This window comes from Falco rusticolus, chromosome 5, assembly GCF_015220075.1.
Source record: "Falco rusticolus isolate bFalRus1 chromosome 5, bFalRus1.pri, whole genome shotgun sequence".
NCBI lineage: Eukaryota > Metazoa > Chordata > Aves > Falconiformes > Falconidae > Falco > Falco rusticolus.
Window position 1 is genome coordinate 62843130 of NC_051191.1, and position 12407 is coordinate 62855536.

Here is a 12407-nt window from a genome sequence, read left to right on the forward strand (position 1 = left end):
CAACGTATGTTTATTTTAAATGCATCCGCTAAATATTTACACTGCAAGCAAGCTAAATGAAAGGAAAAAAAAGGATAAATTGGAACTTTTGTCAGTGAACCAGATTGTGAAATGCCTTGAGGGAATAGAAGATTTATTTGGGGAGAGGGGGAGAGGTAGGAATTTTCCATGCTATTGTAAAACATGAGCTCAAATTATATGATCCCCACAGCCAGTGAATTGCAAAGCTTCAATCAGCTGCCTTTTTTATTTTTTTTTTCCTTCCTCTCTTTTTTCTGTAAAGAGGAGGGGGGGGGGAAGACAGAAGTGTTTCACCAACTTCTGTTGACTGTTCCTTTTTTCTCCTGATTGAAATGTGTTGTTAAACAAGATCCCACATAATCTCAGCAGAGGGTTTCTCTCGCTCGCTGCCTCTCCTTCTGGGAAGCCGCGATCGGTGCCATCGGCGCTTGATTATTTGCAAACTCCCTTAGCTTTTTTTTTTTTTTTCTCCCCCTTTTTTTTTCCTCCTCTCCGTCTCGGTCTCCGTCTCCCTCTCTCTCCCTCCGTCTCTCTCTCCCTTTCTCTCACCCCCAGTGCAACTTTTGCAGGCGCCCCGGCACACGCAGCCATGCCGCGCTGAGAGCGGGGGCACCGCGCCAGCCCCCCTCCTTCCCTCCCTCCCTCCCTCCTTTCCTCCCTCCCTCTCTCCTTCCCTCCCTCCCTCCCTCCCTCCCTCCCCAGCGCCGCCGTCCCGAGCCGGGGGGGCCCCGCCGCCCGCCGCCCCTGCCCGGCCCCGCGCCTCGCCCCGGCCCGGCCCCGGCCCGGCCCGGCCCGGCCCGGCGCCGCCGCCCCCCGCCCGCTCGCCCGCCCGCCCCGGCCGCGTCGGAGGGCCGGCAGCGGGGCTGGATGTGCCCGGCTCCCCCCGCGCTGAGGTGGGCAGCGATGCAGAAGGCAGGCGGCAGCTTCGCCTCCGCCGAGAGACACCCGCTCAAGATGGCAGATGTGTGTTGAGTTTGGGGGGCTGCGATCTCGCGTCGTTCGTGGCGGCGTTGCCATGAATAACAGGCGTCCTTGCACCGATGGCCCCCATGTACGAAGGTAAGCCCCGGCCCGGCCCGCCCTGCCGGCACCCCTCGCCTCGCCGCGGGAAAGGGGGGGAAGCGGGGGTCCCCGGCCGCCCGCGGTTCGCCGTCCCCCCGGCGTTGTTGCGAGGAGGCTGGCGGCGGCGGCGGGGCACCTCCGCCCGGCCCGGCGCCCGGCGGGGAGCGGGGCGAGGCGCGGGTCGCCCCCCCGGCTCTCCCCGCCCCCCCCCCCCCAGCCCTCCCCGGCCCCACGGTCCCGGGCACTCGGGCCCCGGCGGGGGGCGGTGGGTGAAGTCCGTGCCGGTGCCGAGCAGAACAATGAGGTGGACGGAGCTTGCCCTGCGCCTCCGTGTGTGTGTATGCGTGTGTGCCTGCCTGTCTGCCTGCCTGCCCCTCGCTGCAGGTCGCATTTCCCGGACCGGCCACCCCGCTCCTGTCGCCGATTTCCCAAGAGTTCCCCCCGCGGAGCTCTCCTCCGGGGTGCGGAGACCCCGCGGGCAGCGGCGGCGGGGACGAGGCTGCCGGCAGCCGCCTGTCAGCCCCTCCGGTTTCTCCTTCAGCCCAGCCCGGGCTGCGGCGAGAAGCCGAAGTGCCCCAACTTAGTTTTTTTCGGCTTGGAAAAAAAAAAAAAGGGGGGGGGGGGGGCGGGAAGGGGATGTGTTAGACCGGTGCGTATTTCACGGAGGCTGTTTAGAAAAAAAAATAATAAAAAAATATGTCAGGGCTAATTTAAATCCCCTCGCGATGCATTTAGCCTCCGCCGTGAACCCTCCCGGCTCCGTGTTGGCCGGGGAGCGTTACATAAACCGGAGGGACAACCCCCCGCGGGCGCTTCATCCCGCTCGGGGACCGCTCGGTCCGCGGCGGCTGGGAGCCGGGCGCCCGGCGGGGAGGGGAGGGGGCGGACACACGGGGACACGGTACTTTTCTCCCTATGGCGAGGCCGGTAAAACTTATCAGAGGAGAAAATCGAGCCCGGGCTGCAGCGCCCGAGCGGAGGGCGCGCGGCGGGCGGTGTAAAGTTACTGGCCCGCCGGGTTATTTCTGGGCAGCCCCGGGCTCACCGGTCGTGCCGAGTTCGGACCCCGCGAGCGGCAGGCAGACAAAGAGGAGCGTTTTCGGCAGCGGGGAGAGCACGGCCGTCCCTCCCCGCCCTTGCTGCCGCCGGGCACCGGGCTGGCGGCGCCCGGGGGCGGCGGCGCGGCCGGGGGGCGCGGAGGGGGCGCAGCGGCGGTGGCGGGGCCCGGCGCGGCGGCGGGCCGGTGCCGGCGGAGGGGCCGCGGCGGGCCCGGGGTACCGGTCGGGGCCGGCCCGCTCGGCGGCGCCCCCTGCCGGCCGCGCCGGCGAGCGGCCTCGGCCCCCGGGCCCCGGCAGCGCCCCCCCTGCGCCCGGGCCGCCCCCAACGGCTTGCGGGGGCCTGCCGCGGGCAGGGGGAGGCCGCCGCCGCCGCCCCCCGGCCTCGGTCGCGGCGGGGACTTCGCAGCCCCGGCGCGTACCTGCCCGGCCCCCGCCCGCGGTCCCCCGCCGGCCCGGGCCTGTCCTGTGTCCCCCGCCCGCCCCGGTGCGGCCCCGGGCCACCGTCGAGCCGGTGAGGCCTGGCCGGATTGCAGCGCCCGCCGCGGAGCCTGCCCAGCCCCTCCCGGGCGGGCGCCGCTAGCAGGGCGGGTAATGCGGCGATTCCTCTTAAGTTCGCTCCTCGCCGGGCCGCATCCCCCGGGCGGGCGGCGGTGCGGGGCGGCGGTGCGGGGCGGTGCGGTGCCCCGCGGCGGGCGGCGGCGCCCGGCGGCTCCGCAGCGGCCGGGGGCGGAGTGAGGCGCGGGGCCTGCGGTCAGCCCGGCCGCGCTCCCCTTCCCGGCGCGCCGCAGCGGGCGGCCGCCGAGCGCCGGCACGGCCGCCTCCCCGGAGCCGGGCAGGGCAGGGCAGGCCTCGGCCGCAGCCGGGGCGGGCAGGGCGCCGGCTTCCTCCCGCGGAGGGGGCGGCGGTACCGCACCGAAGCGTGTGGTGGAAGTTTAGCGGTTCCTGCGAGCATCCTAACTTCAGCGGCACCCGTGCTTCTGCCTGACTGGAAAAAGAGAGCAGATGGAAAAAATGCCCTGAAAAGGAACCCGTAACAACAAAATTCCCAGCAACCGATACGGAAGGCCGGCGGCCAGGCTCTGCAGCATGCCTCAAGCCTTGAAGTAGGTGAATATCCCGAATGGCAGGAGCCAGTCGATAGCGTAAAGGCTGATAGGGGCTGTTTTATCTGTTTTGCGTTGCAGTATGTTTGCGGGTTAAATTGCTGCTGGATGGCTTCGAGGGAGGTGGAGGAGGGGTTAATGAATGTTTTTCGCCTCCTAGTTGCCGTGAGAGGTCCTTAGAATTCCCTGCAATATCGCAGTGCATAGATAAAAACTTACTTATCGAAGGGGATGCGATTTCCTCCTTGGAAGCAGGCAAGGACTGCCATCCTCCCTTACGAGCCTGGCGTTATGTGCATAACCAGTCTGATCTGTAGCCAGAGACTCCAGAGGAGTCTGGAGCATCAGGTACGGTCGAGCCGGAGCCAGGGGCTGGAGCAGCGCTGCAGCGGGCAGCTGCTTCGCTGCTCCTGCCCTTGACCGACCGCTCGGGTGGCTTGGGTGGCACGCACGCACACCCACCACCAAGGCAGGCACCGCAAGGCAGGCGAGGGTAGGTGAAAGAGTATCTCCACCATACGGATTTCAGAACATAGGCTGTTTGACAGAAAAGGTGCCCCGGGAGGAAATGTGACACCTCGGAGGCCTTATGAAATGGTTCCAGTAGAAATTTAAGTGAGTGATAACATAGAGCACATGCACAAAGTCACCCGCCATTCTCGACGTGTAGGTGAGGGTGGTGTGTGCCTGTGCTGAGCAACTGGCTTAAATACCGGTTCTGGAAAGCAGAACGGTGCCTCACCTGATATTAATAGGTGAGGCATGATAAATAAGTGAATATCCGTTGTGAAATCCTCCCCCACACGCACTGCTCAAGGAGAATTCTCTCATTCTTTTTATGAAATTCAGTTTTTGCTGTTGTCTTCTCCTCTACTGGGTTTTTCTCATTCATTTTTTTCTGGGTGTTGCAGAGCTGAGCTGTAAAATGAAGGACATAAAAACCTACCAAGTAAAATAAAACGGAAGTAACACCGCCGCACGTTGTTTAACCCGGACTTTAGTTGCGATTGTGAGCCATACTGGGAAATGTGTTGGGCTCCAAAGTGGGCCTCATCAGGTGTAATCCTGCACGGCTTCTGCTCCAGAGCTGGGGCAAGCTAATGGCTACTGTCCTGCTGAGCACTGGAGAGGCGGCTTCCTCAGGGGCAGCTGTATTGGTTTCAGAGGAGGTGAATGGCTTGAGGCAGGTGAGAATATGGTTCTTTGGTCTCCGCTCCAGGCAGCGTTGCCCTTGCTGTGCGAAACCTTCATCTGTGCACTCGTCGTGTGACGTTTCCTCCTGTGCAGAGAACAGAACAAGGCTCTGTGGGCCAGGGGAGACCCCATTTTAAGAGGGCTTACTGCTAGACATCACCAGTGCGTGGGCTGCAGGTAGATTTCTCCCCTGGGTGGGTGTCTCCAGAGGCTCCCAGGGTGCCTTGTACCAGGGATACTTCGGAATAGGGTAAAAAGAAGTGTTCATACACATTAACCTTTATTTTCCAAACAGTGATTACCTCTGTTTTGGTTTTGTTCCTCTTTGCTTTGCTTCTTACTTGTTCCTGACAACTTTGTTGCAACTCACAGTGTATTTTTAGCAGCTGCGTCGGTAGTTTTCTATGTGGGTGGCTTATGGAATTAATCTGGGTAATATTTGCAAACTGCACCTCGCCACCGGTGCTGCTGCTGGAGCTCAGTGCAGGCAGGGACCTGCCTGCATGCTGTCCTTGTCACATGAGGGGCTGGGAAGCCTGAAAATCTGACCCTGGATACATCGCAGGTCGGATCCCATTTAACACCAGGAACAGGCCAGCCCTGCTGGGTTTTGAATGCATCCTCAAATTTCGTTAAAGTGCACAAAACCTGCTCATCAGGGAGCCACCACCAGTGAGGCGGACTAAAGGTCTTTACCCCAAAGTTCATGCAGGGAGATGATAACTCAGAGGTGTTTCCTGTTTATGAATTAATAACCAGAACTTAAGCTAAGTCAATGCTGGGACCAAAAGCACAAGTTTTTATTAGCTCAGGATAACAGGAAGCCCCCTCCAGTTGTAATTATTGCCCTTATCATGCTGCTACGTCTAGCGATTAAATGGGTTTGAGATGTAATGGGTGAAAAACGCTGTTTCATTTTCAGAAGTGGAAAGAGCACTGCTGGGACCAGGGCCCAGGGCAAGGAGACAAACAACACACTTGGACAAAAAGGCAAGCACAGTTACTTGCCACTGTCATCGGCCCTTGGGCTCCATGCAGCGCATTCCCCTGTCTGGCTGTAACAGGTGGGGAAAACCCTATTGGCTTCGGCCAGACACCTCAGCTGCCCTGGAAAATTAAGTAATTTTAATTTTTCCAGGCCTCAGGTTTCCCCATTTACCCAGGGGTTGCTATTTACCACTTTCATGTCCTGCTTTGAAAACAACTGGATGTGGTTTCATTCAGACTGGGTAGGAGCTGGCTATCCACCCTGATTAGTGTAAGTCTTCTACCAGTGGGAGACAGCCCAGAGACCTCCTTGATGCCTGTGAGGGTTCTGAACTTAGGACAGCCTCTGGAAGCTAGGTAATTTATTCGGGGGCAGATATGTACTTGGGTGGCTAAACAAGTAAGGGCTCAGTTTTGGCCACATTGCTGCAATGGTGTGTAAAAGTATGTAGATATTTGGTCAGGAGGAAAGTTCTGGGAAGTCAAATCATGGAAGGATTGGTGACCTGGGCATGGAAAGTAAATCCTTGTCCTGATTGTGGGCTTCACCAAGTGAGTCCCAGGTGTTGGTGTTAGAGCAGTCCTGTCAGATGGCGAAGTCAAGGGCAAGTTCAACCACCTTCTGCTCGGACTAGGCTGAGACACCAATATGAGGTAGATGAGACCACTTCTCTTAGATGCAGGAGTCAAGGCAACTGGGATAGCGTGTACCTTTGGGCGAGGCTCCTGAGAAGGGGAGTTTGCAAAGGTTTTCGGTGGTGGGCTGACGGCTATTATGGTGTCTCAATCCCTGTGTCTGTAGAGGATGGGTAGGCTGAGACTGGATATTTTTGAAAGTTCCACCCTTTTCCTCTCTGATCCCAATTTAAGAAGGTATTTTAAGGTCTGCACCTAAATTTAAGCTCACGGGCAGTGCTGCTGACTTCATTAGAATTGTTTATGTCTTTAAAGCTGGCCACACACTGAAGTACCTTTCTGACTCATGGCCTCTATAGCTTAATCAGTCCATTTATAAAAATGAGGTTGTTTCCTCACTAGGAAATCTCTGCCCTCTGAATGTGAAACATTATTTTTAGGGCTTTTACTTGCTTTTGGAAGGTTAACTGGTGGATAACAAGAAGTGAGAATTAAATGCTATTTAGAGAAAAGGTTGTGTCTTCAGCTATTTATGTACCCTAATATGGACCTAGGTGTTTAACAGAAGGCCTTCTCTTTTGAAACTATTTCCCATAGCAGTACGGAGTTCAGCTTTTGTTTTGAAAATAACCCAGGTGATAATTTCACTCCAGATCGGGCATTTACCAGTTTGTCTGTTTGTCATGGGGGAAGAGCAGAGGCAAGTTACTGCTTCCCCCCATTTACAGCACAGAGTGCACCTGAACCCTTCCTCATTTGGCCCCATCAGCAACTGAGGTCCTTCCTCTGGAAAGCACAAGTGTGTATATTTGGGGGCCACTCTTGAATTCAGGTAGCCTTCTGAGTTGGGTAATTCTGATGGTAGAAACCATTCTTCTAAGACTTCCCTACACAGGTGAGGGGAGGAGCAGCCCTGTAGCCATAGGCTGGCAAAGGAATTGTCACATCTCAAAATATCTTGGAGAGTCCAGAGTCAGAGCTAAAAGAGTTAAAAGGCTGTAACGTTATGATTTATTTATTTAATGGAAGTAATAATAAGCCATAATAGTGTGCGTTGTTACAGTGCTGTATCTGTTCAAGGTGCTTTATAAAGAGTGCCTGTCTGATCAAGCCACTGACAGAATGATGCCCAGGAACGGAGTTTGGCAGGGGGGAGGGGGTACAAAATAGCCAGTGGGAGGCAAGTGTCCTCGAGATGTGAGCCCTTGAGCTGCTGCTGAACTGGATTCTGATTTTGGAGATCTACATGCCAACAACAGTGTCAATGAAACCCAGGGAGCTACGCAGAGGGAAGCGCTGTCTCCATGCGATGCGTGGTAGCCCATCTGTGTCATGTTGTGGAGGAGGAGGGAGCTTTATGCTGGGGTGAAGGATGGCATAGTTTGCTCCCTTGGTTTTCTTCAGCATTTCCCACTGAATGGGCCATTTGCTTGGAGAAGCTGAAGCTCACTCTTTATTCACACCTCATTCTCTGTCCTGCTCACCTTCCAGGGCCTGTGCTGACATCCATCTCTGGAAGGATGAAGTAAGAGCAATCACTTATAGCTCCTACCCTGAAAAGTGGGAAAGGTCACCCTGCAAGGCAGTGGTATTTGCCAGAGATACTTGGGAAACTCAGAAGGGCAGCTGTCTTCCCTGTTCATTATAACCTTTAATCCTTAAAGGCATTATGAAGACCTGGAACAACGGTGTTACACAGCGGTACCCTGCAGGCTAATGTCTCCTCCAGTTCTAAACCCTGACAGGTTTATCTTGCTCTGTGGGCTGTGCTGAAATGCCAAAGAAACTTAACTCTCACTACAATAATTGAAATCATAGGAAGTGGGCATAGGAAAGACTAAAGTGTTTCAAAGCAGGAAGTACTATACTAAATGCGTGCTTGTCCAGCATGTTCCCTAACATGTTAGTCCAGCATATTCCCTGTGTATGGAGGGTCCACAGCCTGATCAGGCTGTCATTGCTGCCCTTCACTTTGTCACTGAAAAGAATTTACCTCCTCTGCAACTCCTCTCTGCTTTGCGTGCTGTGATTCCTTGTCCTATTGACAGTGGCTGGGGGAAGACTATTCCTTCCTCTTTGTCATGTCTCTCCTTGGCTTTGTGTTCCTGAAGCCAAACCCTATCTCAAACACATCCTTCAGCTCTTTCTCATGTGTCTTGTTCCCCTCAGCTCTGACTGTTCTCGTGGCTCTCTGCGCTCCCTTCAGCCAGTCCACCTCTCTCTTGAATGGCACTGCTAGAGCACAGTGCCGTGCCTGGAGTTCTGTGCTGGCCAGGTAGAGCAGTGTTCCTTCACGTCTCTTACAGGCAGCGGTCCTGTTTGGTTTAACTTTTGCACTGTGACATGGTTCATCTGTGTGTAGCTTGTGATCCGCCGTGGCTCCCAGATCCTGTCCAAGAGGTCTGATGCCTTGTGAGCCATTTTCTGTCCTGTGTGTGTGGAGCTAGCCTTTCCTGCCTCAGCGTATGATTTTTGTGTTTGTCCTGTTTGAATTTCATCTTGTACCTTTTAATTTGTTGGGATTGTTTTGAATTCTAATCTAATTCCCCTGAATCTGCAGTCCCTTACTGCTTGGTGTCACCTGCCAATTTTTAAAAAAGCAGTCTTGGTTTCTTCACCAAGATCAGCTTTGTTCTCTACTCTGCAGTCCCAAATAGAAAGCACAGAAGAGAAGAAATTGTTTCATAAAAAGTAGGAACAGAACCTTGCCCCTAAAATGCAAAAGAGGCTGAAAACCCCACAAAACACTTGGCATTGTTTTCACACCTCCTATTCTTTTACTCTCCCTTGGTGCTTTTGAAGTATTCCTAAGAATAGTTGTATTTGCTATAGTAGTGCCAGTGCCAAACAAAAGCAGGACCTTACTGTACTAGGCATGACATTGATATGAAGGGGCAGATAGTTCCCACCCCAAAGGATTTGCATTTTATGTAGACAGAGACACAGGAGGGTGGACTATACAAACCAGCTGGGCTCTTTGGGGAGAGGAAAGCACAATGTGTAGGTTTCCTTAAACATTTTTTGACAGAGGTTCATTCGAGGAAGGAAGGGGTGGGCTGAAGGTTGAGAAAAAGTAAGGCAATAGGTTGGGAACAAGAGAGAAGAGGATGAGAGAGACAGGTGAGGAAGAAAGATGAGGGCAGGTGACTGTAACAGGAGAGAGGAAGGTGATCCCTGAGAGGTACAGGGGCTGAGGCTGTCACAGCGAAGGCTGTCAGCAACAGAAAACTGGGTGAATTGCTGAAGATCCTGGCTTGGACTGTTTTTGCGGTTGCCCTTGCAGACTTCAGTCTCTCCCAGGTTTTTTCCTGCAATTGTCTCTTAACATCTTTGGAAGGGAAGGTGAGTGAGGACAGGAGATACCACCTATATCCTAATTCTTATAGGTGGGGCAGAGAGTTTGCCTGGGAATTTCCCAGATGGAGCTGAGACCAGAGGCAAAACTGATGCTATACCTTTCTTGTAAGTTCTCTGATCCTGCTCTCCATGCTCAGGAAATTCTGATGGGGCAGAGATTAGCCAAAACACCACTACTTTTCACTGATCTGAGATCCTTGTGGTTTCCTCCCGCACTGCCACTGCCCTTCCCACGATAGGGCAGCTATGCAGGACAAATTTGATCTGTCATACTCCCTTCTCCTTCCCGGCAGTCCCCACATGCTGAATTTTCCTGCAGCTTGCACATGTCTTTTAAGAGCATGTGTAACTGTCCCACCCTCTCTGTCCCTGTGTCTGCCCTACTTTCACCATCAGTCTGGGTGATTGAAACAGGTACAGGTGTGGAGGCACAGTCTCAGCGCCTGAGCTCATGGGCGAGAACGGCACGTGCATCATGCTGCACATGGATATGTATGGCCCCAAGGCTGGTCATGTTTTAAACATATGAGACTCAACATACTGTTCTCTCTAGGAGCAGGTCAGGTATATCAGTACGTTTGGCAGCGAGTCTATAAGGGTATGTTTTTTTCTCTTGGATAAAGAGAGCAAGAAAAGCTTTTTTTTTGCGTATGGTTTGGGGTCAAGGTGTTTATTTGCTACTGGATGTGATCCAGTGGATTCAGTGCATCTCTGCACAGAGAGGAAACAGCAGAGAGGAAACAAGTCTAGGAGGTTCCTGGAGCGTGTGGAAGATAGCTTCCTGACACAGCTGGTGAGTGAGCCAACCGGGGAAGGCACCCTGCTGGACCTGCTTGTGAACAGAGAAGGACTGGTGGGTGATGTGATGGTTGGGGGCCATCTTGAGCATAGCAATCATGAAAGGACAGAGTTTTTGAGTCTCAGAGGAGGGGGGTCCGTAGAACCGCTACCTTGGACTTCCTGGAGGGCAGACTTTGGCCAGTTTAGGAGGCTGATAGACAGAGTCGCTTGGGAGGCAGTCCTGAAGGGCAAAGGAGTCCAGGAAGGCTGGACATTCTTCAAGAAGGAAATCTTAAAGTCACAGGAGCAGGCTGTCCCCATGTGCTGAAAGATGAGCTGGCAGGGAAGAAGACCAGCCTGGCTGAACGGAGAGCTTTGGCTGGAACTCAGGGAAAAAAAAGAGAGTTTATGACCTTTGGAAGGAGGGTCTGGCAATTCAGGAGGACTACAAGGATGCTGTGAGGTTATGCAGGGAGCAAATTAGAAGGGCCAAAGCCCAACTAGAAATTAATCTGGCTACTGCTGTAAAAGATAATAAAAAATGTTTCTATAAATACATTAGCAACAAAAAGAGTGCTAAGGAGAATCTGCATCCTTCATTGGGTGAGACATAGTGACAAAGGATGAGGAAAAGGCTGAGCTACTTAATGCTGCCTTTGCCTCAGTCTTTAATAGTAAAGACCATTTTTCTCTGGGACCCAGACCGCTGAGCTGGAAGACAGGGATGGGGAGCAGAACGAAGCCCCCATAATCCACAGGGAAACGGTCAGCGACCTGCTACACCACTTAGACACACACAAGTCTATGGGGCCTGACAGAATCCACCCAAGGGTACTGAGGGAGCTGGTGGAAGTGCTCCCCGAGCCACTTTCAATCATTTATCAGCAGTCTTGGCTAACTGAAGAGGTCCCAGCTGACCAGAAGTTAGCGAATGTGACACCATCTACAAGAAGGGCAGGAAGAAGGATCTGGGGAGCTACAGGCCTGTCAGCCTGACCTTGGTGCCAGGGAAGCTTATGGCGCAGATCATCTTGAGTGCCATCATGCGGCATGTACAGGACAACTAGGTGATCAGGCCCAGCCAGCAGGGGTTTAGGAAAGGCAGGTCCTGCTTGACAAACCTGGTCTTCCATGACAGGGTGACTCGCTTAGTGAATGAGGGAAAGGCCGTGGATGTTGTCTACCTAGACTTTAGTAAAGCCTTTGACATCATTTCCTACCTCATTCTCCTGGAGAAGCTGGCTGCCCATGGCTTGGACAGGGGTATTCTGTGCTGGGTAAAGTGCTGGCTGAGCGGCTGAGCCCAAAGAGCGGTGGTGAATGGAGCGACATCCAGCTGGCGGCTGGTCACAGGTGGTGTTCCCCAGGGCTCAGCATCGAGTCCTGTTTAATACCTTTTTCAATGACGTGTATGATGGGACTGAGTACACCCTCAGTAAGTTTGCAGATGGCACCAAGTTAGGTGGGAGTGTTGATCTGCTTGAGGGCAGGAAGGCTTTGGAGAGGGATCTGGACAGGCTGGACTGGTGGATTGAGACCAGTTGTATGAAGTACAACAAGGCTCAGTGCCATGTCCTGCACTTGGGTCACAGCGACCCTATGCAACGCTTACAGGCTTGAGGAAGAGCGGCTGGGAAGCTGCATCATGAAAAAAGATGTGGGTTGCTGGTCAACCAGCAGCTGAATATGAGCTGTTGGTCTGCCTAGGTGGCCAAAAAGGCCAGCAGCATCCTGGCTTGTATCCAAAACAGTGTGGCCAGCAGGACCAGGGAAGTGATTGTCCCCCTTTACTGGGCACTGGTGAGGCCGCTCCTCAAATACTGTGTCCAGTTTTGGGCCTGTCACTACAGGAGAAACATTGAGGTGCTGGAGCGTGTCCAGAGAAGGGCAAGGGAGCTGGTGAAGGGTCTGGAGCACAAGTGTTACGAGGAGCGGCTGAGGGAGCTGGGGTTGTTTAGCCTGGAGAAAAGAAGGTTCAGGGGGGACCTTATTGCTCTCTACAACTGCCTGAAAGGAGGCTGTATAGTGATGTGGAAGTCAGTCTAACAAGCAATAGGACAAAAGGAAACAATGTCAAGTTGCACCAGGGGAGGTTTGGATTGGATATTAGGAAAAATTTCTTCACCAAAAGGGTTATCAATCATTGGAACAGGCTGCCCAGAGAAGTGGTTGAGTCACCCCCCTACATGTAAAAGACATGCAGATGTGG

General features: G+C 54.0%; 1 protein-coding gene across 5 annotated transcripts in view; it reads left to right on the forward strand.

Moving 5' to 3' along the window:
- The first annotated feature begins 829 nt into the window (after positions 1–829).
- Positions 830–12407, forward strand: part of HIPK2 (homeodomain interacting protein kinase 2) — a 135045-nt gene continuing 123467 nt past the window's right edge. For 2 of the 5 annotated variants that reach the window (XM_037390244.1, XM_037390246.1), the window contains exon 1: positions 830–1080. Coding sequence is in view for 2 of the 5 variants with exons in the window: in XM_037390245.1 (XP_037246142.1) it covers positions 1062–1080 (19 nt within the window). In the remaining 3 variants the exon portion in view is untranslated. Of the gene's footprint in view, positions 1081–3118; positions 3245–12407 lie in introns of those variants that run through there. The other 3 variants (XM_037390245.1, XM_037390249.1, XM_037390247.1) reach the window with 2 other exon arrangements.